General features: G+C 54.6%; 2 protein-coding genes across 2 annotated transcripts; one reads left to right on the top strand and one right to left on the bottom strand.

The window, feature by feature from the left end:
* The first annotated feature begins 9,185 nt into the window (after positions 1 to 9,185).
* Positions 9,186 to 11,014, top strand: LOC128792643 (uncharacterized). Its single transcript, XM_053951181.1, has 3 exons — positions 9,186 to 9,321; positions 9,580 to 10,292; positions 10,496 to 11,014. Exons 1-3 carry the CDS (start codon positions 9,186 to 9,188, stop codon positions 10,526 to 10,528), a joined length of 882 nt encoding a protein of 293 aa, XP_053807156.1. The 3' UTR covers positions 10,529 to 11,014.
* An 825-nt stretch (positions 11,015 to 11,839) lies between these two features.
* FOXL2 (forkhead box L2) lies at positions 11,840 to 13,178 on the bottom strand. The gene is given in 2 exon segments (XM_053951927.1): positions 11,840 to 12,537; positions 12,540 to 13,178. Coding segments are annotated over 2 exon segments (921 nt in total). The 5' UTR covers positions 13,105 to 13,178; the 3' UTR covers positions 11,840 to 12,181.
* Between the last annotated feature and the right edge of the window lie 14,235 nt (positions 13,179 to 27,413).

Genomic DNA, 27,413 nt, shown 5'->3' with positions numbered 1-27,413 from the left:
ATTCACCTATTGCATCCTCAGAGCACACCTAGTAGCCTTTACTCAGACAAAACTCCTGTGCCTCACCCGGGTGCTAAGTCTATAGAGAAGGGGAGAGAAGAGGGGGAACATCGTAATGGATTCTGGCAAAGACATGTCAGAATTGACATTTCCTTCTCAGCACCTCACTCACTAAACTGGACATTAAATCCTACCCTAGGTGTGGGTGTCCCTGGCACATCTTTGTATCAAATGTGTGCATCTCCAGGGAAGAGTGGCCAGAGACTAGGAATGATCTAAATGGAGGGGGAAAGTTCTCACACTGATTCAATTAGAGCAGTAGATGTTGTAATATAGCTTCAAGGGATAACCGAAACTTTTGGAGAGTGCTTCCTTTTTTTTTTTTCTTTCCCTTTTTCTTTCCTTTGGCTGCTGCCACATGGAGCTCATTTCACATTTCAACTACAATGTGAATGATACCGGAAAACAGTTCTCCCATTGTGTCAAATCCACTGGTGTCAAATCCACAGGCACCCTCCTTCAAGGAGTCTGAGAGCACAGCCATGCTCAGGGGTTTGCCTTTTCCACCCTGCTCCTGCCACACCTGGGATTTTTAAGTGCATGAATTTTATTTCTGTCTGCCAGCCAGAAAATACTGAATGACCACCAGAAAACAATCCATCTCACTCAGTTCTCTGGGAAAAAGCACAAAAGTTAAATCATGACAGGTGTTCTGTGGTACAGTGATGTGAGGCACAGGACAAAGGAAAAAGTGCTTTTAAGTGACCATATCAATAGAATTCCATCCTAGCACCATGAGGGTGCACCAAGCTCATTACTGCTGTGCTGATTTGCACCAGGGCAGCATCAGCCCTGGCAAGTTCTCTGGAACAGGAGCAGGAGCAGCCCTGGAGCAGGGCGCCCTTCGGTCTGCGATAGCCAACAGTCTGCAAACATCACAGGAGTATTTTGTCTGGGGGTTCTCAGGAGCTGGGGCTGCTCCGTGTGCTGTGGTATTGCAGAAATGCCTCAATCTTGCTTGAACAGTAAACAAATATAACCATAGCTACAAAGATAAACCACAAAAAAAAAAATTCCCACTCCTGGAATTCCCAACGCAAGGTGAGCACCTTCCTCCCAGAAATAGCCAGCTCCTCATCTTCCCACTGCACTGGCTCAAGCTGTGAGTGCTCAGTGAGTCCAAAATTCACCTGTGCTCTAGTCTTTGTCAGCTCAGAAATGGAAAGATTAGAGAAAAAACAACCCTGGAAATCAAGGCAGATAGGTTTGCTCACTGAGGAGAGCTGCCCTAGCTCAGTCCTTGCCACTCAAACTCTCATGCTGCCATCAGAGCTGGCACATCGACACTGCAGCACTGAGCGGGGCTGTGGCTTCGCCATTGCGGGGACTGCTGGGCTCCTGGACGGTTTGGATGGGTGGTGGTGAAGGATCTCTGAAGCCCGGTCTTTAGAGCATATGGTTTATTGTAAAGGATGAAGGGCCCTGCTTAGAGTTGCTAGCCGCAACTCGTGGCAGGCCCAGGGAGAGTGAGAGGAGAGGCGGGGGGAGAGAGAGAGAGAGAGAGAGAGAGAGAGAGAGAGAGAGAGAGAGGGTCCCAGGTGGGCATCCCAGCAGGAAGGTCCAAGAGAGCGTCCGGTCCCTCGGCCACACCTTATCAGGGGGCTTCAAGGTGGGCTGGGAGAGGACTTGGGCCAATGGGGTTACAGATACCTGGTACTTCAGGGGAGGGTTACAGGTATGGGATGAACCACACATTGGGGGGTGATACAGAACATTCCATTTGACCTTTTAGATCATCAAAAAGGGGGATTGCTTTCAGCTTGGCCATATTATTGTTTTCGAAATGCTCAGTGATTAAGGTTTGGTATTTCAAACCTTGTTTTCATCTCAATATCTGTATTCTCTGATTCTTTTGCCAGGCCATCATATTTATAGGGCTTTGCTATTTCATCTTCCCCAACAGCCATGGCTGGGCTGGGCAGCCAAAGCAGGGGCTCATTTGCAGTCTGTATTTCTGTGCTGGCAGGGGATATCACAGCTCATCCTCCCACCGGGCTGGCTGCGGAGACACAAGAACCGGAGTCATCTCCGTGATTTTCCTCGGCCACTTCAGCCCAGGGGCTGTGGGGACTCCCTTGCAGTCCCACTGCCCCACACAATCCCCCTGCCCAGCCCCCGTGCAGAACTGAAACAGGGAAGGGCAGCTGCCAGGTCCCAGCCAGGGAGCTCACAGCAGCACGGGGAACCCAGGGCTTCCTTCTAACTGCAGCATCATTTCACTGCTCCTCACATTTCTCCAGGATCCACCACACTTGAGTTTCTTCAGCAAACCCTGCTTCTCCTAATACTTTAAAATAGTTCCTTTTCAAATAAAGGGCAACAGCTGATCATATACAGAATTTTAGGATTCACGTAGGATCTAATAAATTGTGAACACCTTAAACTCATGACATTGGGAAGTACAGAACTTTCACATTTTGCAATTACAAATGTCCCTTTGCACAAGGTCAGTAGACTACACAGTGACATTTTTGGATCTCAGTAATATAAAATGAAGGTTTACTACCAAAAAATGTCAGTAAGTGCATACACACACATTTTCTGTATTTGTGAAGTCTCAGTTGCCAAAGAAGGATTGTATCCTGCATGTATTTACAGGAAAATTTGGCTATGAAGATCGCTTGACACCTTCTAGTTTTGCTAACCAAGTGGTGCTTTCCACAACACTTTATTAAAATTTGTGCGGGGCCACACTCCAAAACACAAGAACTCAGAGCGATTTGTTACATGAAGGAAATTTTCCTTCAAGGAGAGATCAGTGGTTAAAAACATGGAACACCAGAGCAATGGTAGAAGCCTGCTGTCAGGAATGAGGGCAAGAGAGGTAACGGCGAGAGGGAGAGTCCGCGAGGGGAACGGAGCCGGCAAAAGCAGAAATGTGCAACCGCGCATTTCTAGAACAGGAATTCCCCACACTGCGAGACCGCACGGAGAACGCCCCGCGGGCTGGGAAACACCTCCCGCCCCCGGGGCTTGGCTGGGCGTGTTCCGCCGCTGCGCTGGGACGCGCGGAGCCCCGCGGGCGGCGGACACGGAGCCGCTCCCGGCGGAGCGGGGCCGGCAGAGGGCAGCGCCGGGCCGGGCTCGGCCGCAGCGCCGGGCCGGGCTCGGCCCTGCCCTGCCCCGGCCGCTGCCCCGCTCCGGCCCAACCGCAACTGCTCAGGGCGCGCTCCTGCCTCAAAGCCCGAAACGTGTCATGTGCAACATCAGGAAGGCGCACTGGTGAACTCCCCGCCTCTAATGGGAAACACTTGAGAGTTCTACCAAATCTGTCACTTTTTAAATGAAAACATGAAAAAGGGCCGAGATAAAACAAAACAACAGGGGAAAAAAAAAAAAGTTGGAATCATGCGCTTTGATTCAGATACTGAAAAATTTTCCTCAAGGAATGGAAAAACTGATGGGGGGAAAAAAAAAAAGGCAAACCAAAATCTTCTGGGTTTTGCAGCAGCCCGAGCAGACATTCTTCCCTGTAGTCCTCTCGCTCCCTTCTCGCTTCGGGAAGGGAACAAAAAAACCCAAACCCTTCTGTGATGGCTCTTAAAGATTTTGGGACATTAAGATGTTTAAACAAGTGGTTCCTATTTCTGTTCCAAAGCAACTGGTGACTGTCCCAGACACCACTGGCTGCTCTGGGCTGAACTGAAATGTGATTTATCAAAAAAAAAAAAAAAAAACCGAACCAAGAGACTTCCAAAGCCAACTCGCTGATTTTGGGGAAAGAGTAGGTTAAGAGGACTGTTCCCTGGAACTGGAAATACGGGCAGGAGGCTGCTCTACAGGAGATATCATCACTGATGTGTATTTTAAAAAGCCATACTGCTAACTTTTTAAACCTCCTGTACCTCTTTTTTTTTTTTTTTTTTTTTTTTTTTTTTTAAACGTCCCCGTATCTCGGAGGCTTCATAGGAAGCAGAAAAGCAACTTGTAAGGCCGGGAACTGAAAGGCCGCCCCTTCCATGTCCCTGCCCCTGCCCTTGCTCCTGCCCTGGCTGCGCGGCAGGGAACATCAGATGCATGGCAGGATCTAACGGGGACATGGATTGAAGTGCCTCGGGAGCCCCTCTCCCGCTGGCACTAGCGGGGTCCCGGGCCGCCGGCTGCGAGTCCCTCCTGCCCCGCTGGGGCTGCTCTGAGGGCAGAAGGGGCTGGCAGCAGCTCCGCGCAGCGCCCGGCGGCGACGGACCAAAAACCTTGGGGAGACTGCATAAGGCAGAACTCCGGCTGCCCAAGCCTCAGGTTCCTGCAACCTGCTTCCCCCCGAAACCCCTCCCGGCCTCACCCCGCGCTCGGGGGGTGTTTTGGTAGCCGGGCAGGCAGCAGCGATGATCATTTCTCGGGATTTCGTTATCTGGGCTCTGCGAGCCGTTACCAGTGCCGTTACCAGTGATTCTCCTCTGGGGCTGCCAGCAGCTCCTCGGCTTGGCTGGATGCGGGGTTGGTTGGGGGGTTGGATGGGGGGTTGGATGGGGGGTTGGACGGCAGGCTGGATGCGGGGTTGGATGCGGGGCTGGATGCGGGGTTGGATGGGGGGCTGGATGTGGGGCTGGATGAGGGGCTGGATGAGGGGCTGGATGCGGGGCTGGATGTGGGGTTGGATGGAAGGCTGGATGCGGGGCTGGATGTGGGGCTGGATGCGGGGTTGGATGGGGGGCTCGATGCGGGGCTGGATGAGGGGGGCTGGATGTGGGGCTGGATGGGGGGCTGGATGAGGGGCTGGATGAGGGGCTGGATGCGGGGTTGGATGGGGGGCTCGATGCGGGGCTGGATGGGGGGCTGGATGAGGGGCTGGATGTGGGGCTGGATGGGGGGTTGGATGCCGGGCTGGATGCGGGACAGCCTTTGTGCCGCAAGAACCACTCGTACCCGAGCGCGGGAAGCAGTCAGGAGCCACGTACCAGATGCCTCAGACGTTGTGGCTGATAAGCACCAAGCGATATCACCTCCAAAGCCAGGAGCAGAGGAAGCGCAGGTCAACATGTACCTGATAATTTTTTTTTTCTGAACGTCTTGTTAAAAGCAACACCTGAAAAAAAAAATTTAAAAAGACATCAGTAGCGAGTGACTCTTATTTGTTTTCTCCCCGTTTTGATAACTGAGAACATTACGACTCGTGTTGTGCTCAGCTGCGCCCTGTACTTTATTGATTGTTTGGGTTTTCGAGGAACATAACGATAGTAACGAAAATAATCAGTTATCGCTGGGAAAAAAAACGGGGAAATGGGCGACATATCTTAAACAACAGGTCAGTAACTCTCCTCTGCGGCGGGGCCGGCAGCGTGCCTCCAAACCCTCACCTTGGCAAGCACTACTTGCCCGAAGATGTGGAGGCTACCCCGACAGCCCGCAAATCACGAACCTCAGCCTCTCCCAGAGCCCATTTACTGAAGCCCCGCGGTTTTTATTCCCTGCCCCAGCCAAACGCCAGATGCCCATCAGTTGTCAGTGACATGTCCCTCGAGGGCCAGCCCGCGGCTCGGGGCCAATCCATCCCCGTGCTGCCTCAAGTCATCAAAAATGGTCATTGAATGGTGAATGAGAAAAGCGAAATTCCGTCCCGAACTCGTGATCGCTCCGAACTTGTTATTCATGTAGGGTGGAGGGAAAAGTTACTTTTGGAGAGAGAAAGATAATTAAACGAAAGTAGGCGAACAATTCATCTGCCAGCAAAACCGTAGAGTTTACAGGGACCAGCTGGGAAGCCAGGAGCTTCCGCCGGTGTCAGGAGCCACCTCTGTGCCCGCACCCGCATGTGCCCTCCGGGAAAACCGAGTTTGGCACCTCCGGCACGGCACGGCACGGCACGGCACGGCACGGCACGGCACGGCACGGCACGGCACGGCAGGGTGCCGCTCCTCCTGCCGTCATTTCATAACGGGAAAAGGCCTCACACAATTCGCAAACCCTCTTTCAAAGGCAGAGCAGGGAGAGCCGGTGTTTCACTTTCAAATCGCACCTGATGACATTTCTCAAGGTATTTGCTCACTGTGCAACTTGACGGAGAGCAGGGCTCTCCTTCCCTGCCCATGAGCTCCTGATCGGCGGTCCTCGCCTGCCTCTTTCCGGGACAGCGGGCACGTCCCCGCAGCGGGAGCGGGCAGGATCCCGCGGGGCGCAGCCCTGCCCGGTGCCCGGCGCCGTGTGCCTGGGGCAGGAACAAGCACGAGGTTCTGCTGAAAGCCGAATTCTTCTTCAGGAAACATGCAGCTGATTCTGAACGAATTCCCCCCAGCCCACCAAATCCTGCAGCTGCTTGTTTGGGCAATAAAACCCCGTGTGGTTTCTAAACTCACGGAAAGAAAAAGGAAAAATATGTTAATCCAAGCAAACTATAAGTGAAAACTCATTGATTACCTCCGCCTTCCTGTCTATGATTTGATTAATCATTTGCCATCATGCTTCCCGAGTCACTTCTGTGTTGGTTTCCCTCTGCCTGAATCCTGTAAGACTTTTCCAGAAGGGCGGCTATGATGTTGAGACCGACATACTGTAAACAACCACAAGAAGCAGAGCGAATGTTTTCAATACAGCTCGAGGACTAAAATAAACTCATTGGATTAGGCCAGCCCGAGCGATTGTTTTGGTGAACGCTTCCCAGGCCTGCTGCTGAGCACATCCCCGAGGGCTACCTGGGGGCGGGCGGCGGTGCCGCGGCGGCCCCGGGCGGCGGAGCGGGCGCCGAGCCGCGCCGGGAGGAGCCCCCTGCCCTCCCCCTGTCCTGTGCTGCGGGGCAGATGTTACAGTGCCCCAGAGCAGAGCCTGCCAAGGCGGCGATGCTCCGCAGAGCCAGGAATGGGCTTCTGGTGTATTTCGCATGGGTGGATGGAGAAGCCGCAAGGGAGTCGCAGAGCCGGGAGCCCCGTCTGAGTCCCCTCTCCCGGGGCCACCGCGGTGTGCCCAGAGCTGCCGGCGCCGCTCCGGGGCTCAGCACCGGGCTCTGCAGCGCTTCTTGGGGCTCTCCAGCCTGGCTATCCCGGCCCTGCCCGAGCCCGCTACAGCGTTGAGCTTTTTAACCCTCGCAATAATATTTTCGCCGTCTTGTGTTGACCAAAGCACAACGCCGGCTGCCCGTGCCCGCCTGCACGGAGTTGGTCCCCGGTGTTTGAGGCTGGCCGGCCCCTCCTGCGAGCGGACAGGAGCGGATCCCGCAGGGCGGGGGGAACGGGGGTCCCTGGTGCCCGCCCGCCCCTTCGAGCCGTCCTCCGGCCGCACAGGCCGGGCCGGGGCCGAGCCGGGGCCGCCGGAGCTCGCCGCGCTCCCGGCTGTCACACACGCAGAGCGGAGATTTTTTAAGTAACAAATGTACTTTTTTATTTTTGAAGCAAAAAATATCGTTTTCGGCTTAACAATAGCCGGATCTCGCTGAATGAAGCCTTTGCATATTTTCCTGTTTTAATTGGTTGTATAATAAACAGTCCTGACCCCGCACTCTCTTTTCAATGAGTTCAGGGTAAAACGCAGACCATGGGACTGGAAATGACTTTTTCACCACTTAAAACACTGACAAGAATACCAGGAATCAGGCGGTATTAAACAGCCGCTCCGGCCGGGGCGGGAGGGAGGGCGCAAGGTAAGAGCTGTGTGTGTGTCTCCTCACGGAGCTTGGCTCTGCCCTGCCCGCAGCCACTGCCACCGCCCCCTGCCCGGTCCCGGCACGACGAGAGAAGCCGGGACAGAGCCCACGGGGTCCCTCATTCAGCACCCCGCTGCCGGGCAGCTGTCCCCGCGCTCCCGCCGGCCCGCAGGCAGAGGGCAGCCGTGCCGTGCCGTGCCGTGCCGTGCCGTGCCGTGCCGTGCCGCCGGGGAGCGCTCCCGGCGCCCAGGGTTCTGCCACCCTCCGAGCCCGGCCAGGGCTTCAAAGGACCTTTGCGGCCTGCGCAAAGGACCGGAGAGGACGAGAAAGCTGCGGTGGCAAAACATCCCCGGGAGCTGGCACTGCCCCGGGGGGCTGGAGCAGCAGAGGGGCGCTGGGAGTCCGCTCAGCCTGGAGGACCAAACTCGGTCCTTCCTCGACAGAGGCAGGCTGCTTCCACGCCCGCTCCGAGCGGGGAGAAAAAACCCCTCGCTCTTCTGCTTTCATCTCGCGCCAGCGTTGCATAAACCCGGGGCCGCTCCGAAAGGGCAGCGGCGGCGGCTCAGCAGCCCTGAGCCCCCCTTCCCTGCTCTGGCCCCCGAGCAGCGCCGCGGCGGGCGGCGGCCCCAGGACCGGAGGAGGCTCCGCGCCAAGGTGCTGTCCCGCGGAGCGCGTCCCGCTCCGTGCGCATTCCTCCTGCCGTCATTTATATAACGGGGAAAGACCTTACACAACGCGCAAAGCCTGCGCTTGCCAAGAGTGCGGCGCTCGACCGCTTGGTTTTGTGCGGGGCTGACCGGCGGCGGCGCGACCCGGGGCAGGTGGGAGCCCCGGAGGAGGTGACGGCGCGGGCCGAGGGAACGCTGAGCCACCGCGGGCACCCCTTGGTCCTGTGGTGGCGTTCGTGCCCACGGAGCTGGCTGCAGAGCGGTCTGTACAGATCCTGCTCCCCCTCAGCCCCTGCCGAACCAAGTGCCACTGTCCGGGGTGCGGCCCGGTCCCGCGCATCACCCGGGCTGCCCAGCGGGCCCGCGGGGAGGCAGAGCTCCTACGGGGCACTCGGTCCCTGCGTGCCCGGTGCTCTGTAGCGCGCAGCGCGGTTCGTGGCGGCTCCCCAGGGGCCGTGCCCGCTGCCGAGGCAAGCACCAGCACTCGGGGAGATGATGGCCACCCCCTCCCCAGGCCGGCGGCACCGAACGGGAGGCCCGGCCGTTCCCTGCAGTGGCAGAGGCTGGGTTGCTGCCGGCAGGATCAGCCCTGCCTCGGGCTGCCGCCCCACAGCGCCCGGCGAGCGCAGCGACGCGATTTCCCTGCGAGTTTACATTCAGTGCAGTCTCTGTAAAATACACAAAACGAGCGTGAAAACATCCTACAGGCGCGACGGCCACGGCCGCCCGGGAGCGGCGCGGGGAGCCCGGGCCGAAGGAAGCAGAGCCCCGGCCGGGCACAGGGAGCCCGGCAGACGGACAGGCCCCTGGCCTGGCAGGGAGAGTGGCCGCACGGCCCTGCCGGCCCGCTTCTCTCCCAAACGCGCGGCTCCCTGCCTCTCTCTATGGGCTCAAGCAGCCGCTGGTCAAGCACAGCGGAACCCGGGTGCAGACCACTCAGGAACTGGAACAGCCCCAGGGGCCGCACGTCCCTGCCCGGTCCCGGCCTGCCGCCTCCCCCCCTGCACCTGGCACGGTCAGGTATCGCTTCACTCAAAGCTGGCGAGCCCCAGCCGTTCCCGGGAGCGTGCCAACAGTGCTTCAGCCTTTGCTTCAGGCCGAACGACGGCACAGCCCAGGAAGGAGCCCAGGAGGCGCCGCTGGGCCTGTGCGGGGGTCCAGGGAGGTGTTCCCACCCTCCCTTTGCCCCGTGCCCACCTCCGCTGGCGGGGGTTTCCCTTTTGGCCTCAACATAACCCCGGGGGAAAGTAGCGGTATTGGCAGCATGTATCTAGTAAGGAGCGGGCAGCCAAGGCCCTGAGCCCTCCGGTGCAAAGCTGCGATCCTCGGTGCGTGTGAGCGGTGCTGCCTCTCTCCTCTCCGCCGCCCGCTCTCACGCGAGGGCCCCGGGCAGGTCAGACGCGCGGAGGAGCCGCCCCTCCCGCAGAACCACCGCTGGCAATGGCGTGAGTCCTGGCCGCGTCCCGTGTGCGCTGGCATCCCCGCTTCGGCCTTCGGCCTCCCATTACATCGGTATTCGTGTGGAGGCCAGGCTCACTCCCTGCCGCCCTGTACCGAGGCAGCCGCTCGGTCCGCGGCTCCCGTGCCCAGCGCGGAGCCCGGCAGGTTCCGCAGAGCCCCTGTGCCCTGGCCGTGCCCACCGAGCGGCAGAGAGGCGGCCAGTCCCGCGTCTCGCACGGCTTTCTGTGGCCGGGCTGCAGGCTGCCGCTTCCTGCCGTGCAGGCGAGCAGGCCCGGACAGAAAGGGAGAGCGTCAGGCAGCCGGGCAAAGGCAAGTGCCAGGCCCCTGGCTGCGGAGCGGAGTGCTCATCCCCGTTACCGGGTTTCATCCCCGGCAGCGCGGCCCGGGAGGCGAACACCGCATTCCCGCTGCTGCCGCGGCACCGCAGGCCTGGCCCAGGCCGGAGTCTGAGCAGAACCCGCTGCGAGCCGGGCCCGCACCGGGCAGGGGCGGCCCTGCCTGCCCCATCCTCCGCTGACCCCCGGGCCCCGGTAAGGGCCACTGCCTGCGGGGACGGGCAGAGTGAGAAGCGAGGCCCACAGGGCGATGCCGCAGCCACGGGCCCGGCGAGGAAAGAGAGACCTGCCTGCGGCTCCCGGCTCCGTCACCGCCCGGGCCCGCATGGCGCTCAGTCCCCGTTGCAGCGTGGCCGGGCCGGGCTTGGGGCGGCACGGGACCGTGCTTTTCCTTCCAGGACCACGGCTCCGAGCACTGGAGGAAGAAATGAAAGCGAAGCCAGGGTCCAGCACAGCCCCAGGCACAGTCTCAGGCCTCTGCCGCCGGCGCTCCGGGCCGGGCACACGGGCGAGGTGCCGGCAGCTGCCCGCGGCCCGGAGCGGAGGCGCTCCCGGGCCCGCCCGGCACACCGCGGAACCAACGCAACGGTCCCCGCACCTTGTCGGCCGCCGCCGAGACAGCCCCGGGGCCTGGCGGAGATGATGGAGCGCCCAGCACGGTCCCGCAGCCGAGCCCCGTGCGCCGCAGCGGGGAGCGGGGCAGCCGCGGGCCGGGAGCGCTGCCCGCCGCCCGGAGCGGCCCCGGCACACAGTGCCCGCCCCGCTCCCCGCTGCCGCTCCCCGATCCCGAGCGCGGAGGAGCGGAGTGAAATAAAACGATATGGAAAGAAGGAAAGGCATTTTATTGGAGACTTTACAATGCTAGAAAGTACAATGAAAGTGCTAGTTCATTCTAGAAAAGTTGGTCCCAAAATGGTACTATGCCACAGCATCTATCGGTTTACACAAACATTTACAAAATCGCTATGAACTGGCCCCTGTTTTAAAATCGCTATTTTTTTTCCACATTAATCTATGTAAAATTGAAGGATCAAAACCTTTTAAGAAAAAGAGTAAGAATTCAAAAGCAGAACCTACCGGGAAATCCATTTTGGGCCAGGTATGGGGGCAAAAAAACTGAAGATAGTTTAAACTTTCATTATTAATAATAATATACACATGGAAAAATATCCCAATTTACAGGAAAGCGTCTGTTTTTTTTTTTTTTAATAACATCAAAATATTTTTTTAGACCTGTATAAAATTACTTTTAAGACCTCAGAGGACATTGTCTCCTTTAAAAAATATATTTACCGCTGCCGAAACGTTTCACGAGTGACCCTGGCGGGATTTGTTTGTTGGTTTCTATTAACCAGCAATATCACACATCTGCTGTTACAGCAGTCCCCACGTTAATTACTATTTTAACGAAAAGCCACAGCTCGGAAGAAGCGCAGTGCTTTGCAGAGCGAGGAAGAAGACAGAGGGGATGAAGAGAAGGACGAGGACAAGCACCGCGGGCACACGGTAGTGTCTAGGCCCCGCCAGCCCCGCACCGCACGCGTGAAAATACCTCCGCTATTTACAAACTCCGCTTTACTCTCCCCATGGCTGAGCCCGAAAAGATTACGGCCGAATTACAAAGGAGCAGAATTTTGAGGGCTGAACAACCAATTTTTAATTAGATGCTCCCCCCTCCCCCCCGCCCCCCCCCCAAAAAAAAGAGAAACAAAACCAAAGCAAACAAACCCAAACCGAAAAACCCCACCAAACCAAACAACTCACAAACACACACACGAGCAGAGAAACTCCCGGTGAATCCCCGCTCGCCCGGAGAGAGGCGGCCCGGCCGCCGCTGCCCGGCGCAGCCCCGCGGGGAACCCCACACTTACACTGCCTTCTTCTCATGGAGGGACGGCTCCTACACTGACACTACGCGCGGGGCAAAGCTGCTATTTCCCCACCGCGAGAGTTTGGGCACAGAGAGAGGGAAGTCCGTGGCTAGAGACGAGGAGGAGAGACACGGAGCGCAGGGGAACGCGGCGGGGTAGGAGAGGGGCAGCGGGGCCGGTGCATTTCTGTGACGGCGGCTGGCCGGAGCCTCCCTAGATGTCTATGCGGGAGTGCAGGGCGCTGTGTTTGCTGTCGTGCTCCCAGTAAGAACAGTGCATCATGGACAGCTCGGCGGGCTGGCGGGCGCAGGCAAACTGGAGGCCGGCTCCGTTTGCCGCCGGGGCCGCGGGCGGCGCGGGGCTGGCCGGGCTGAGCTGCTGGGGGTGGTGGGCGTGCGGGTGGTGGTGGTGGTGGTGGCCCATGCCGTTGTAGGAGTTCACCATGCTGGGCAGCGCCATGCTCTGCACCCGCGAGTAGGGGCTGTAGGACGCCGGGCCCGAGAGTCCTTTCACATTGACGGGGCTGACGTTCCCACCAGACATCTGGCAGGACGTGTAGGGCATGGGCGCGGGGGCTGCGCCAGCGGCCACGAGTTGTTCATGAAGGTGGACTGCAAGTACTTGGGCGGGGACAGGTAGCCGTAGCTGTCGGGGCTGAAGAGGGTCTTGCCCGGCTGGAAGTGGGTCGGAGGCGGCCGGAAAGGACGTTTCATCCTTCGTCTTCTGCGGTAGTTGCCCTTCTCGAACATGTCCTCGCAGGCCGGGTCCAGGGTCCAGTAGTTGCCCTTGCGCTCGCCACCGCCCTCCCGGGGCACCTTGATGAAGCACTCGTTGAGGCTGAGGTTGTGGCGGATGCTGTTCTGCCAGCCTTTCTTGTTCTTCTCGTAGAAAGGGAACTTGCTGATGATGTACTGGTAGATCCCGGACAGCGTAAGCCTCTTCTCTGCACTCTCCCGAATGGCCATGGCGATCAGGGCCACGTAGGAATAGGGGGGCTTCTGCGAGGGGTCCGGCTTCTCGGGGCCCTTGTCCGCGCTCAGCTCCTCCTTGCCCCGATCCGGCTCCTTGCTGCCGCCGGTGTCATGAGCCAGCAGCGCCACCGTGTCCTCCTCGCCGTCCGGGTAGTTGCTCATCATGGTGCCCCGCGCCCGCCGCCCGGGGCGCCCAGCGCAGCGCCGCGCGGTGCGGAGCGCTGCCCGCTGCACGGAGCCCGCCGCTGCCGGCCGTCCCGCTCCGCGCTTGCCGGGACGGGGCCGAAGCCGAAACCGAAGCCGAAGCCGGGACCCGGACGGAGATCGGGAGGCGCCTCTCGCGGCGCCGCTGGTCCGTGCAGCGCGGCGGCGGCGTCGTCCCTGCCCCCGCGGGCTCCGCTCCCCTCTGCTGCGGCGGCCGGGCTCTTTTCTGATTTGTATGGGCCCGGTCGAGTTCCGCTTTCGTCAGGAGCCCGCTCCCCTATCGCCGCCGAGCCGCTGGGCACGGCCGAGTTCACCCTGCAGTCACGGCGCCGCGCTCAGCCCCGCGCGCACGCGGCCCGACGTGGCCCCGCGGAGCGGCGCGGAACCGCCCCGGCTCGGCCGAGCCGCCGGGGGCGGGGGGAGGCGGGGGGCGGCGTCCGGGGGGCGCTGGGCGAGCCTCCGCCGCCCACTCCGGAGCCCGCCGGGGCCCGCGGCGCGGCGCTCCCCTCCCGCCCGGCGCGGGGTCGCGCTGGAGGCTGTGGGTGCGAAGGGGTGTGCCCGCAGCTCTCGCCCTGCCACGGCGGCTTGTCACGCTTCCAGCCGCACACGCGGTCGCGTTTATATGTCTTGGCCGCGGGCCCCGCCAACCGATCGCGCCCGGGGAGCGCAAGGAGGCTGTTGCCGCTCCCTACAAGTCGATTCTTGCAGCTCTTACTTGCAGGAGGCAGAAAGCAAAAGGTGTCGGGTCGCCCCTTCTCCCTCCCCGCAGAGTACACGCAGACCCCCAGCACGGCTGCGGGGCTGACAGGCGCCTCGAGGGCCGGGGCAGGGTGGCGAGACGGGAGATGACACACTGGGCAGCTTTCCTGCTCCTTCCCCTGGAGGGCTTCGGCTTTTTACACACAGTTCCTGGAGTAGCGTATGTGGCACCGACATTCCCCTCTCCTTCCCCTTTCCTGCCTTCAGGCAGAGCCTCCCCGAGCAGGCAGTGCCAGCTGGCTTTAACAGACCAATGTCCCGGGGCTCAGCCCCGGCTACAGCAGCGGGACACTTCATGCTGCTTTCTAACGGGCTCTCCAGTCCTGTCCCGGGAGCGGAGCAGACCGGCTCCGTTTGTTCCCCGAGCCTTTCCACAAGACAAGGCGCCCGCCGGCAGCCGCAAGAGCCGGGTCGAGCTCCGCAGGGCCGGGACCACCTGCGCTCGCCGGCCGCGGCCTCGCTCGGTCCCCGGGGCGCTGCAGCTCGCTCGCTGCTGCCGGCACGGCTCCGCAGGACCCGGCCTCACCGCCCGTGCTCAAGCGCAACTCGGGCTGCCCAAAGCGGCCCTGGGAGCAGCCGCACGCTCACCTCGGCGCCCGCAGCTCTACCCGCCGGCAGCTCATGGCCCTCAGACTCGCTCCTGCCTTTGTTGCACGTGAACCGCCTCTCACGATGTGCCCTGTCCCGATGATTTTAAGTGCGACATCAATTTTCGTAACCAAGAGTGAGCCCTGTGGGCTGGCATCTTCCGAACGTGCATGCCCGGGGCAGCCGGCCTCTCCCCTCGGGGCGCCCAGGGCTTCGCCGGCCCATGAGCAGATTTCTAGTTCCTCTGCCCGGCCACGGGTCCCTGCTCCCCTACCCGGGACAGACTAATTGCGGGTAAAGGCAGTCGAAGATGTAGAAACGTATTTTAACCGAGAAAAATAAATTAGCTCATCGAGGAACTATTTTATATATATATATATATATATATATATATATATATATATATATAATTACATATTTCTATATATCCCAGTTAGAACATGTTTCTGCATCTTCGCCTAGAGCCATATAACCAATCCCTTATCTCCCGTCGGCGTAGGAACGCGTGCCCCAAAACCCGGGCTGCATGACTTCGGTCACAAAAAGGAGGCCCATCTATTTCCGCACCCAGCCGCAGAGCAGCGCACGCCGCCCCCGGGCACCCCCGTAACGCGCACAAACGAAACGGCGAAGGGATGAGGCCCACAGGAGAGACCCTCTCCAGGGTTCCTCTCCCCGGACAGCCCCCGGCGGCTCCCCGGCGGCTCGCTTTGCTCAGGGCGACGCAGCAGCCGGAGCCAGCTGTGCCCCTCCGTCGGGGCCAGGGCTGCTGGGCTCCCCAGGGCCGGGGCGAGCTTCTTTCTGCCGGCCACCCATGCTGCTCCCGGCGCTCCCCCTCGCAGGCATTTCCGCGGCGAGGGCCGGTGCAGGTGTAGCAGCACTGCCGCGTGTGTCATCACCTCCGCCAAATGGCACATTCCTCCCTTCTCACTCCTAAGCCGGGCGCGTAGCTCCTTGGCAGGGCTCGCTCGCTCGCAAAGGACATTTGACATCCGAGGGTCTTGTTTGGGTTTTTTTGACAGCCCCACCAAGGGGGATTTCGGATGAACACCAGGGCAGAAGCTCAACCCAGCGCTGGGAGCGGCGGTCGGGCCGAGCAGCAAAGGTGAGCACTTAGCCCCGTGTGCGGCTACTTGAACGTTTGACACAAGGGCAGGCAGGGGCTGTCGGGCTCTCCTCCTCTCCCCTCTCCTAATTAAGCCCTTTTTGGGACATGAAACAACTACCTGAAAACGCAGGAACACGCCCCTGGCAGCTGTACGCTGTAGCTGCGGTTAAGCGGAGAGCTGAGGGTTTATCGGCAGCCACAGAAACGCCGCAGCGAGGGGAATGCAAGTAACGGGGACGGGCAGCGAGCAGAGGAGCGCGGAGAGTCCTTTCGGGAGAAGGACCGAGGATCCCAGCACGGCCCCGGGGAGCAGCCCGATCCGCTGGTGCCCGGCTGAGCCCGCGCCCCTCCCGCCGCCGCTCCCGCGGCCGGGCAGCGGACGGACAAACCCGGACAAGGCGGGAGCAGAAGGAGCCGGCGGAGCTCCTGGCACGGTCCTGCAGCCGCTCACCGGGGTAGGGGAAACATGAGGGGAATTAGCAATGGAGGGGGTTCACGGCGCCGTGCCCTTGCCCCGGCCTCCTGCGGCGGGGAATGGGCTCTCGCTTTCTGCACACAAGGGCAGAACAGCCCCGGCCACAGCCCGGCCCCGCTGCAGGGAAGCCGGGAGGGAAGCGGGCAGAGGGGGACTTGATCCCGGCCGCGCAACCCCGCTGAGAGAGGCGACCCGAGAGACGCTGCAAACTGGGGCTTCGCCGCTACCGAGCCGGCTCGGGTTCCCCTTCCCGAACAGAGCACGGGAGCCCCCGCCGCGGCCCCGGTGCGATATTCCCGCTGCGCTGAGCCCGTTCGCGGTGGGAGCGCCGAGCGGAGCGGGGCACGGCGAGCGGCGGAGTCTCTGCCGCGGGGACAGGGGGCACGGTGCCACCCCCACGCCTGTCCCCGACAATCCGGACGAGAATTCCCACGAAAGCCGTGCCTTCAGCTGAGGAGCTGATAAGACTCGAGTAGCCCGAGTGGTTTGGGTTTTCTTTTCTACTCACCCTCTGCAGGCACCAGAGCCTGGAAGGTGTGGGGCTGGTTTGTTTAAAAATTCTGCAGGCTTCCTCTACTAAAGGTTGTTGTTTTTTGTTTTTGGGTTTTTTTTTTTCCCCTTTTTTTTTTCTTGGCGAGAAAACGTTTCTCCGGCGGGGAGCGCCGGTCCGCCCCTGGCTCGGAGAGCCCCGCTCCCGTTCGGCCAGCGCAGCCCGCCTGCAGGCACCGGGGCAGGGCTCTCGCCTCCCGCACCGAGACCGGACGGGGACAGGCGACACAGCCCCGTTGTCGCTCCTGCGGCTCTTAGTCCGTTCTGCTTCCCCGCCGCGCCCCGGCTCCCCGGGACGGACACGCAGCTGGTGCCTCGCAGGACGCACCTTTCGGGTCTCCCGAGCCCGCAGCACTCTGGGGCCGTACCGACATTATCCGCACTCATTATGTTCACGTAGCAGCGACACGGACACGGATGTTAAAAGCGGCTCCAGGCGCGCCTTGTTCCGAGTCCCGTTTCCCCGAGAAACGGGATCCGCGGCGGCGCGGGGCTCCGGGAGCCGGGGAGGGCCGGGCGCCCTCGGTCCCCGCTCCGTCCCCCCCGCAGTTCTCCTTCCCTCGGCACACTCAGCAAAGCGGCCGAGACAAGGCAGTCTCCATGCTGCTGTTTCAAGTATTCCTAGTTTATTCCTTTTTCTTCTTCTTCTTCTTTTTTTTTTTTTTTTTTTTTTTAAATTTAAAATATTATTTTTCCAGATACTACTGGTCTTTAAGATCGTGGAGTATTTTTCCACATAACAAACCCAGAAAAAGTAGGGTCGGTGTTAAACGCGGCGTGCGCGGGTCTGTCTCGCACTACGGCGCTCATGAGAGTTAACGAAATGTACTGCGGGAAATAAAATATTCTGGCCTCAGTGAAAATTCAGCCGATTTAATCTATTAAAAGGCTGGGACGGGGGCGTTTTCCTGCGGTACCGACGCGCGGGAGCTCCATGTCCCCTCGGGCGGAGGGAGCGGAGGTGCCACTGCTCCAGTGCCCGCAGGCAGCTGGGGCCGGGCCGGGCCGTGGCCGCAGCCGCCCCGCTTCCTTTCCAGAGCCCGTTTCGCTCCCTTTCTAAATGACACCTAGAGGCAGGGCTCGAACCTAGAGGTGCTTTTTGTCGGCACAGCACCGACTACTAGGAATAAAACCTTTGCAACCTCAACACAACCATTATGTGAGACGAAACTGCGTGCGTGTCACTGCCTTTAGACCCTAAACTCTGTCTTGGAAAAGCTTGCATTTTCAAAACCTCACCTCTCACTTGGCCTGCAAATCACCTCGCTCATCTAGGGACACCACAAACATACACAATCCCACTTTCCCCTTTCAGGGGAAATCCACTTTCAGGATTCCCAGCAGCACAGTCCCGAACATTTCATAAACACTCTTTAATTACATTAGTCAGCGTGTGACGCCAGAAGAAGGAAATATTCACCTGGAAAGTGTCTTCTTCTGCATGAATGAGTCTCATTGTCAAAACCTTGAGCCTGTATGTTTTGCAGTGGAGAATTTAGTTTCTCATTTATACTGTACAGCTAAAAATTTTGGTAGCTTCAGGCTTGTTTTTACAAGCTCCCATATGTACAAGGATTTCTGTTTTTAAAGGAAAAGCGAAGTAATTCGTAGACCATGATGGCTGTACATCCATAATGTGAGGTTCATGAGGAACAGAGTAACTTTATTATGATCGGGACTGAAACCACATTGAATAAAAGTCCATCTAACAGAGCCCGAGGGGAAGAGTCACGAATGGGCTCAATTCTCTACCAAATCCAATGGGACTGAAAGGTTTTAGGATCCGGAGGGTAGATTTCCCCCTTCAGCTGATACTCTGAAGATATTTTCATGATCCCATTTAATTTTGAGCCTGTTCCTGTTGCTTTGATATCAAAGACATCTATCTCACGAGAAAAGACAGCCCCAGCCCTTTCCCCTTATCTATTCCTGCTTCCCATCTCTCCTCAGCTTTTCTTCTTTAGCCTGAGCCCGAGTCTTCACTACAGTATATTTGTTTATGCTTAGAGAACAGGCCAAGAGGAAAATAAACACTGTATTTCACCCCAGCATTTGGTAGTTCCTTTCTTTCATCTGAAAACACAGCCTGATCCAGGGAAGGTTCTTGAATTCACACAACCGGTTACATGATGAAATGCAAACAGTTTCTTGTGGTATTAAATGGCAGCCCGCAGCAGAGTTCAGGTTGGCTGTTATGGATTCACCAGTTAGGGCTCTGCAGGATAATCCTGTGTTGCTGCCATCCTGCAGTTCGTGGCCTACAGCAACGCTGCCGAATGCTGCAAATAAAAACAAACAAGGCAGCCTCTGCTTTTTAGACAGAGTAGAAATTATGTCTTTTTAGGAAGCTCGAAGCAAAGATTGTTTGTATCAGTCTGACAGCCTCAAAAGCAAGCTGCTCTTTCTAGCACTTCAAAATTGATGCTTATTTTTCTACAAAGCATGAGGAGGGGGAAATAAAAAGAGGAATAAAATACCCAAACCATTCTAGTCCATTCATGTCCAGATCACCCCGAAGCTCCAAATTAATAGCTTTGTACAACAAAATTAGAGCCAAAGCAGGCATCTCCCGTTGTTACTGCAGAGATACATGGCTTAACAGATAATTTTTAGGTAATAAAAACTTCAGGGTGCTTGTTTAGACCATTTGAAAATTGCTTAGTTAAATATTGAAGCAAGGAAAATTATACAAATTTTAGGTTTTTTGAAAAAAAAGAGACTTCAAGAAAAAGTCTTCCAACCAACCTACAGACAGCAATGAGAATTTGTTTTCTCTTACTTGTCAGAGAAAGTGGTCCCAAACTGTAGCCATAGTGAATTTACATAATCTCTCTGAATTTATATAATCACCCAAGTCTGTTTTCATAAAGGGTCGGTTACTGCATTGAAGCAACAATGTTTGAAAAGCTCATTCAGGGTAGAGGCTGAAATGCCTAAGTTTAGGAGACAAAGATGCACCAACACAATATAACAATGTAACTGGATTGTTAGTGATGGGGAGAAGGGCGATTCCTCACCTTGCTGACGAAGGCCCTTTTACAGACAGTGGTGCTGGCAAAGCTGTTCCAGTCTGGAGAGCCTGCACCTCAGGCTTGGGGCTGAAGTCAGCCCTGGCATTGAGCTGTTGCTGTGTCAGTACTGGGAGCACTTTGCTGTGGGAGTCTTTGGGATGCTCCTGCTCAGTCTCGTGTCGGAGGCTCCCAGTCCCACAGCAGAGCTGGCCAGTTGGGGACATGCTGGCACATGCCTGCAGCTCTGCAGATTTCAGTTTGAGTGAGCAGCTCCTGCTGACTCACTCCAACCACTGAACTTGGGCAGCACGTCTGTGGACTGAGAATTCAAGTTTTGTCTTTAGCAGCTCCTTAAGAATTAGTGCGAGGCATGGTCAGGGCTTTCTGTCCACTCTCTGCAGGCTCCTGCAGAGGAGGTGCTGCCCTGGGAGAAAGCCAGCCAGACGCAGCCATGTGCTGTAAAATCCACGTGTGTACTCAGACTTTGCCATCTACATTATGACCACGTAAGTCGCGCTCCTCTTCCATTTCTGATCAATGCCGAAGCAGCTGAACTTGGTTAAAGCTAAGTAGTCATGTCCCACGGTCTTCCAGAACTTGCAGAAGGGGCTGTATCAGCCAGGAACAGGGTGCTTTTGTTTTAAATAGTGTGTCCACATCTGGAATGTGTGTATATATTACCTACTTAAACAATTTGTGAATAACTCTCTGTACACACAAGCTTCTCCCCATCTGCTTGCTGAACAGAAACCCTGGCTGCAGCACCCAGGGAATGCCCTGCCACATCCAGAGGGCAGAGTTATGTGAGGGAGGGCTGCCACGCCCTGCAAAGAGCACCTTCCTCCTCTTGAAAACCTGAAGGGTTCAGCAGGAGCATGTGGCATGGGCTGCATCTGTAAAGCTGTTCTTTTTGCCAAGCTCCCCAGTCAGAGTGGTGCACTCAACAAACTATTCCCTCCTAACTCTAGCTGTGCCTCTCCAAAACCATGCTGCACTTTAAAACAATTAGAAGTTAATTTCCTTTTAAATGTAACTACTGTATTTCTACAAAGATTATAAGACTGCAAGATAAATAACTAGGTTTGATCTGACAACAAATCTGTTTTGTTGGATCAAACCACATGCCATCTCTAGAGAATCAGGTTAAAAGTGATGTGATGGAAGAAATTCTCTTCTTTCTGGAGGAAAAGACCTAAGCCAGCCAAAGTCAACTTCAGATCACATACAGTCTCCCCCCAAAACTTGAATGTATAACTGAAAGCACACACTCAGTTAGTGTTAGGAGGTAGCAGTGCCAGTGGAGGGTGGATCTGATCCCCAGACGCCTCTCAGGTCCCTGCATTGTCCCACTCAACCAGTGGGCTTGGAAGCACAATGCGATCCCAAAAGACTGAATTTCCCTTCATGGCAAGAACAGAAATTTTGAAGAAACTGAATATTTCAGTTTAAGCTTGGCTAGCTAAATTCTAGTTGATTTTTGTCCGTACAATCACCTCGAGGTCTTTTAGCTTATCTCCATCTTGTTCTGACCTTCTGAGTATGCAAACCTGAACTGGGAATGTACCAGATATGGAATTTGTATGACATTTCCAGCTTGTCCTGCTTTTGACCTGGCCAGAAACAGCAGATCAGAATTGCTCACAGTTTTCCAGCATTTCTCCTCTTGGTCACAATTGAGAGCAAGGAAATGCAGAGCAGACCAAACAAAAAAAAATAATTAAACGAACTTTCTTAGACTCTCAGAAGGAACTTGGTTCAAATCCAGTTGAAATGTAGATGAAAGTTCAGCCTGCTCATTTTATTACGGTTTGTTTACTTACATATAATTTAATTTCAATTTGTTTTCCTTTTTTCATCCAATTTGTAGCTATCCCTTGCAACAAATAAAAGAGAGACCCATTATGAGAATAACTGTCAGGAGAAGTTAAGTGCTGTATCGGTCTTCATCTGCCTGGTGCCATAGGTGTTTCATACAAAGTATGAAAGAACATTATTTCCACAGAAAAACATGTGCTACATGGCTGAATATTGTACTGAGACAGTTCTGTTTGATGGCTTCTTGTGGGGGCTGAACTCTGGCACTGCCCACTGAATGTGGAAGCAGGTATTGCACTGAATGCATGTTAAAGTCTCCAGCAGGTATTTGGAATAACAGTTCAAAAAGTTAAAATTGATTAGTCTCCCGTGGTTCATTTTTAATGGCAGGGCGCAACAATTGGATGTTTTAAAACTCTGATTTTAGCTGACTTAAATCAATGGCAGAGGAAATGAAGGGGTTTGGCTTTTTCATTTTCAGAAGGCTTTTGTCTGGAGTGATGTGTCAGCTTTTAGTGCTTTGTGTGTCCCTGCATCCTTCCAGAGAGAGCTCTGAGGATGTGCAGTGTGTACCAGGGGTCAAATGCGTGGCTTACACTCCAGTGGGGAGAGCTGGGCTCAGCCTCACCTGATAAGTTAATTAACCAACAGTTATAACTCTTCTTATAGTCGACGCTAGGACTGGAGTATTATACAGTGTTTAAGCAGCATGTCACACCTTTTGGGCAATTCAAGTGGTTTACAAACAGCATCATTGCTGGAAGGCATAAAACAAAGCTTTACTTGCTATTGGATCCTCCATCAGCCGTTTCATGTCACATTTTTATACAAGTGGTTTCTCAGAATTAGGTAATACACAGGATCTTTAAACGCAGCTGGGAACTCCTGTTCTAAATCCTGACAGTGATTGCTGATGTAAGACACATCACTTTGAGAATGTGATGGGCCTTGACAATATGAAGCATTAAAAACAATGAATGAAGGGCACTTCAGCAGAGATTTTCAAGTGAGACATTGAAACAAACAAACAAAACAAACAAACAAACAAACAAAAACCTCTAACAAGAAAGAAAGAGGCAGCAGTCATTTAATGCTACAAGCCCTGGAGAAATGTTCCCGAGCACCACCCCAGGAGCAGGCCCTGTAACCCCGAGACAAGGCTGTAAAGAGCCGTATCGCTTCTCCTGATCGTGGGATGACTGCAAAGGGATAGAAATGCTAGGGCTTTTAAACAGGCTTGCAGAATAATGCACAGCTACAGTTTGGTTCTTTTGAAGCTGAAAAGGAATTTCCCTCCTGATCTCGAGGGGAGCAGGATTTCCCCTACTGTTTAAAACCCTTCATAATGAAAAGGTACTTTTCTGTTTCAGTTCTTGCTGTTGGTGAGGTGTTAATCCAGCACTGTCATGGCCTTGCAGCTATTTTGCACATTTGCTGGGAATGAAGAAAAGGAGAAACTACAGTTTATGACCTATTTAAAGTCTTGTTTTTCTAGTAAAACATACATTTACAAACCAAGATTTTACAGCCACTTCTGAGATAGAAAATGGAAAAAAAAAAGCTATCTCTCCTTTTTTGTTCAAGTGTCTATGCATAGAGTTTTGCCTGCCTCAGAGACTTCTTACCTTAAAAATACCTATATAGATGGACTAATGTGGGAGATAACCCCATAACTTATTGATTCATTAAGCTCATGTAAGCTCCTAACAAAACGATTTGTTAGGAGGCTCCCCCCTTTTCAGAGAGACTGTTAGATTTTCCTGAAACCAGAAAATAACTTTTTTTTAAAAGAAAGTAAAAAAGTGTGGTTTTATAAACGATTATTTTCTGATGAATAATGTATCAAAAATCCCAGCCTGGCTTCAGTTTTTCATTAGAAATACTGTCAATTTTTGGCAAAAATCAAAACTGTCTAACTATTCCTTTGGGCACAGGTCAGTTTCTTGTTTAAAATGGTTTTGATAAAAGATTTCTGATTAGTACTGCACTGAGTCTCTGAAATGTCCAGCTGAAATGTACCTGGGCCAGGAGCTGGGGCTGGGAGCTGGGTTTGAGAGAGGCAGAGGCAGAGGCAGAGGCAGAGGCAGAGGCAGAGGCAGAGGCAGAGGAGGTTTGCTTGTCCCACACCACAAGGGAACACCTCTCCTGCTTCACATCCCTGCCAGAAACCAACCTCCACTGAAAATGTTTCAGGGAAGCTTTCAATCAGCAGCAAGTTTTGCTGCTATCAAACTGAGTGTCTTTTCAGAGGTTGGTTTAATGTTTTAAAAGTGGTGCTGTTGTTCAGCAGCTCCTGCTGTGGTACCTACAATTATTTGCTGGAGGGGTGGAGGCTGCTCCTGCCTTACAGAATTTGGAACTGTAAATGATCGGGTGCTCACGGTGCAGGTTATTCAGCTACACTGCTTCCTCTCAGTCTCAGTGTCTCTGAAAAGTGGCACAAAAGCCCTTTATCAGGACCATATGCCCACCACGATGGCCACCACATCACCACAACCCTGATCAGGTAAAAAAGAAAGGAAAAATGGAGCTGATGTAGTTTTTTTTTCTAAATGGTGATAACTATAGTCCGTGGATAGAACTGCTGTTTGTATGACTGAAATCAGCTTCCTTTGTGCATCTCTTCCATAAAACAATTATAATAAAAGATTCTTAAGGGCAGGGTGGCTTCTTCCCTTTTACCTCCTCGAATCAATAATGAGCCACCAGGTTCTTCCACCCTCCTTCCCCTTTCATATCTGATTCCTCAAGCCCCATTCTGCCCAGGCTGCAAGGCCTGTTTCAGTTCTTGAGTGGCTGTGTTAGTCAAACACACAGCAGATGTCAGTGCATTACAAAACTTGGTCTGAGAATAAAAAAAGAGGTTACAAATGAGAAAGTTAAATGGGAAAGCAAAAATGCAGGGAACTGCAAAGCTCTGAAGCTGTGGAGGAGGTCACCCCAGCGTGTTTGACACATCTCAATAACCACTAACACTGGCAGCATTATTGCAATTTTCCAGCCTCTCCTGTCCAAACCGTCTAAAGCTCTTAAATCTCTCACCCACCCAGGTTTCCGAGGAACCACAGCACAGGCTTCCAGCTGCTTTGAGAAAGTGATGCCCGGGTATTCTTTCCCCTTTTGCACAACTCAGCCCGTGGAAGTGCAGCAGAGAGTAGAACAAACTGAAAGCACCTCTGCTGCTCGCTGCTCCTGTAACCAGAGATTCTCTCCCTGCTTTAGGAAAGTCATCCCCAAGCAAAATATTTCGCTGGTCGGGGTGTCACGGCTGAACCAGAGGTGGGTCATTGAGAGTCAAGCCACGCATACCCTAAAGCAGACCTCGGTCCTCCCAGCTCCGCTGGAGTCGCAGCAATCCAGGAACAAAAGAGAGATCCAATTAAAGGCCTCCCTTGTTTCCCCCAGAAAGGAGAGCGCTCTGGAAAAATAAACAGCAGCTTCCCTGGCCCGCAGAGAGAGCTGCGGGAGTGTGGAGGGACCCTTGGGCCACAAGGACATTCTCAGGAAACCCAGCACACACCTCAGCCAGGGCTTCCTCACTTTGTGCAGACAGCTGGACACGGAGCGCTGTGTGCCGCGGAGAGCTGCGGCTCCGGCAGGGACAGAGCTCCGGCAGGGACAGAGCTCCGGAAAGGACAGAGCTCCGGCAGGGACAGAGCTTGGGCAGGGACAGAGCTCCGGCAGGGACAGAGCTCCGGCAGGGACAGAGATCGGGCAGGGACAGAGCTCCGGCAGGGACAGAGCTCGGGCAGAGACAGAGCTCGGGCAGGGACAGAGCTCCGGAAAGGACAGAGCTCCGGCAGGGACAGAGATCGGGCAGGGACAGAGCTCGGGCAGGGACAGAGCTCCGGCAGGGACAGAGCTCCGGAAAGGACAGAGCTCGGGCAGGGACAGAGCTCCGGCAGGGACAGAGCTCGGGCAGAGACAGAGCTCGGGCAGGGACAGAGCTCCGGAAAGGACAGAGCTCCGGCAGGGACAGAGCTCCGGCAGGGACAGAGCTCCGGAAAGGACAGAGCTCCGGCAGGGACAGAGATCGGGCAGGGACAGAGCTCGGGCAGGGACAGAGCTCCGGCAGGGACAGAGCTCCGGAAAGGACAGAGATCGGGCAGGGACAGAGCTCCGGCAGGGACAGAGCTCCGGAAAGGACAGAGCTCCGGCAGGGACAGAGATCGGGCAGACACAGACACACAGCTCCTGCAGGCACACAGCTCCTACAGGCACACAGGCACACAGCTCCTGCAGGCACACAGCTCCTGCAGCTCCCATCCAGGAAACTGCCCAGGGCTGGCTTTGTTCCTGGAGAAGTAAGGCAGAGTGTTTATCTTTCTTATCTCAGATAGGAAACCTATGGGAAATGCTATGCCATATTCTCCACTGTTCTGCTGTCATGTAATTATAATGCATTGCATAAAGCAAAATCTTTTGGAAAATCGGCGGGGCTAATGAGAAGACAATCCCCTACAAGAAGGCACTTTTCAGTTTCTACAGGGCTGACATGAGTAGAGATTGATACAAAAACAAAAGATGAGCTAAATGTTTATGTCAGGAAAACACAACGCACCCCGAGTGTCTCATGGCATTAGGAGAGTAATTGTTACACAAGACAAATCTCTTTTCCCCAAATAACGAACCTAGGCCAGATTTTTTTCAGACTTCAAAGAAAGAACACAGTAGGGCCTTTACACTGCCAAATGGCTAAGTGGAATAAAAAATTGTGATTTTGCCATTAAATACTTGATATCAATTCAACAGGATTTTTTTTTAAACAGTGATGCTATTACATTCTATACAGGAAAAGGATAAATTAGAATTTCAAAGGCTGTGAGTGGTCACTGGACAAGGAACTGTGCACACAAGGCTGCTGCACCACAGTGCACAGTTTGCAGCATTTCCAATCCCAAACCCTGCTAGGATATATTTTATGTGTTAGTAAGGTCAGCATAGATTATACTGAACCAGCATCTAATGCCTTCCATTCTGCCAGCAGTATTTTCCCTTGAAGATTTACTCCAAAGCTTACAGTATTCCTCTAAATTCCACTGCTTTAGATTAAAAAAAGGCTCTGAACTAGTTGGGAAGGCTGACACAAACAACATGGCTAAGGAACTTTCATTTTCTTAGGGAAACGGGTAATGAAAATTTGATAAAGAGGACACTGAGACTATGCAAGAGGTTGGTAACAAGCCCAGGGCTCCAACAACACAGTCACTGCAAAAATTTTAGATTTTGAGGAATAGTTACCAGACCTAGATAGGAAGCAAAGTCCTTTGGAGGAGAGTAAAATCCTCACTGGTTTCCATTTCTGCAGCACGTATTCCTCAGAACTGCCTACAGACACACACTCAGGAAATTATACTGAATTAGTGTTTAAAGTGGATTAATTAATTGGCCTCAGCCTCCAACTTATTCACAAACAAAAGCTTTTGGGTTAACTAAGTTAAAAGCTGTTTAGAGTACTAAAATTCTGAAAGGAATTTCTACACAGGATTTTAGTCCTGCTAAAGTAATTTGCTTTAAATTCACATCTTCACTTAATTTGTTGAGGTTTTTTTTAAGCCTTCCTATGTAAATGGGTGCTACAGCAACACAAAAAAAAGGGAATTTGGATAAGTAAATTTGTCATTTCAAAAGTAAACAAAGAAAATGCTTAATCTCAGCAAGTGTTCTAGGATCATTTCATGAGGGTTCTATGAGCAATCTCTGAGAATGTGCTGGTTTGAAGCAAAAGTCAGTACAGCAGCAGTAAACTTCTGACATCAATGTTCTCTGCAGCTATTTGGCCCCCAGTTTAACACTTGAAACTGTTTGCAATTATTCCAGGCTTTCCAGTGGTTTAAGTTAAACTGAATTACGTCACTCAAAGAATAAAAGTAATAATAAAATAATAAAAGATAAAAATAATGAGGATAAAGTAAGGTGAGCCCTGGCCAGGCAGCCCATGGGGGCAAGGGGAGCAGGGCAGGTC

Source organism: Vidua chalybeata, chromosome 10 (genome assembly GCF_026979565.1).
Source record: "Vidua chalybeata isolate OUT-0048 chromosome 10, bVidCha1 merged haplotype, whole genome shotgun sequence".
In the NCBI taxonomy this organism is placed as follows: Eukaryota; Metazoa; Chordata; class Aves; order Passeriformes; family Viduidae; genus Vidua; species Vidua chalybeata.
The sequence above is the reverse complement of the archived record's forward strand: the minus strand, read 5'-3'. Positions and strand labels throughout refer to the sequence as shown.

Excerpts from the sequence above, each read along its gene's own strand:
- LOC128792643 (XM_053951181.1), top strand. The coding sequence starts at position 9,186 with ATGGGCTCAAGCAGCCGCTGGTCAAGCACAGCGGAACCCGGGTGCAGA. Across the intron at positions 9,322-9,579 it reads CCTGCACCTGGCACGGTCAG|GAGCGGGCAGCCAAGGCCCT; the intron begins GTATCGCTTCAC and ends GTATCTAGTAAG. Across the intron at positions 10,293-10,495 it reads CCGCTGACCCCCGGGCCCCG|GACCACGGCTCCGAGCACTG; the intron begins GTAAGGGCCACT and ends TTTTCCTTCCAG.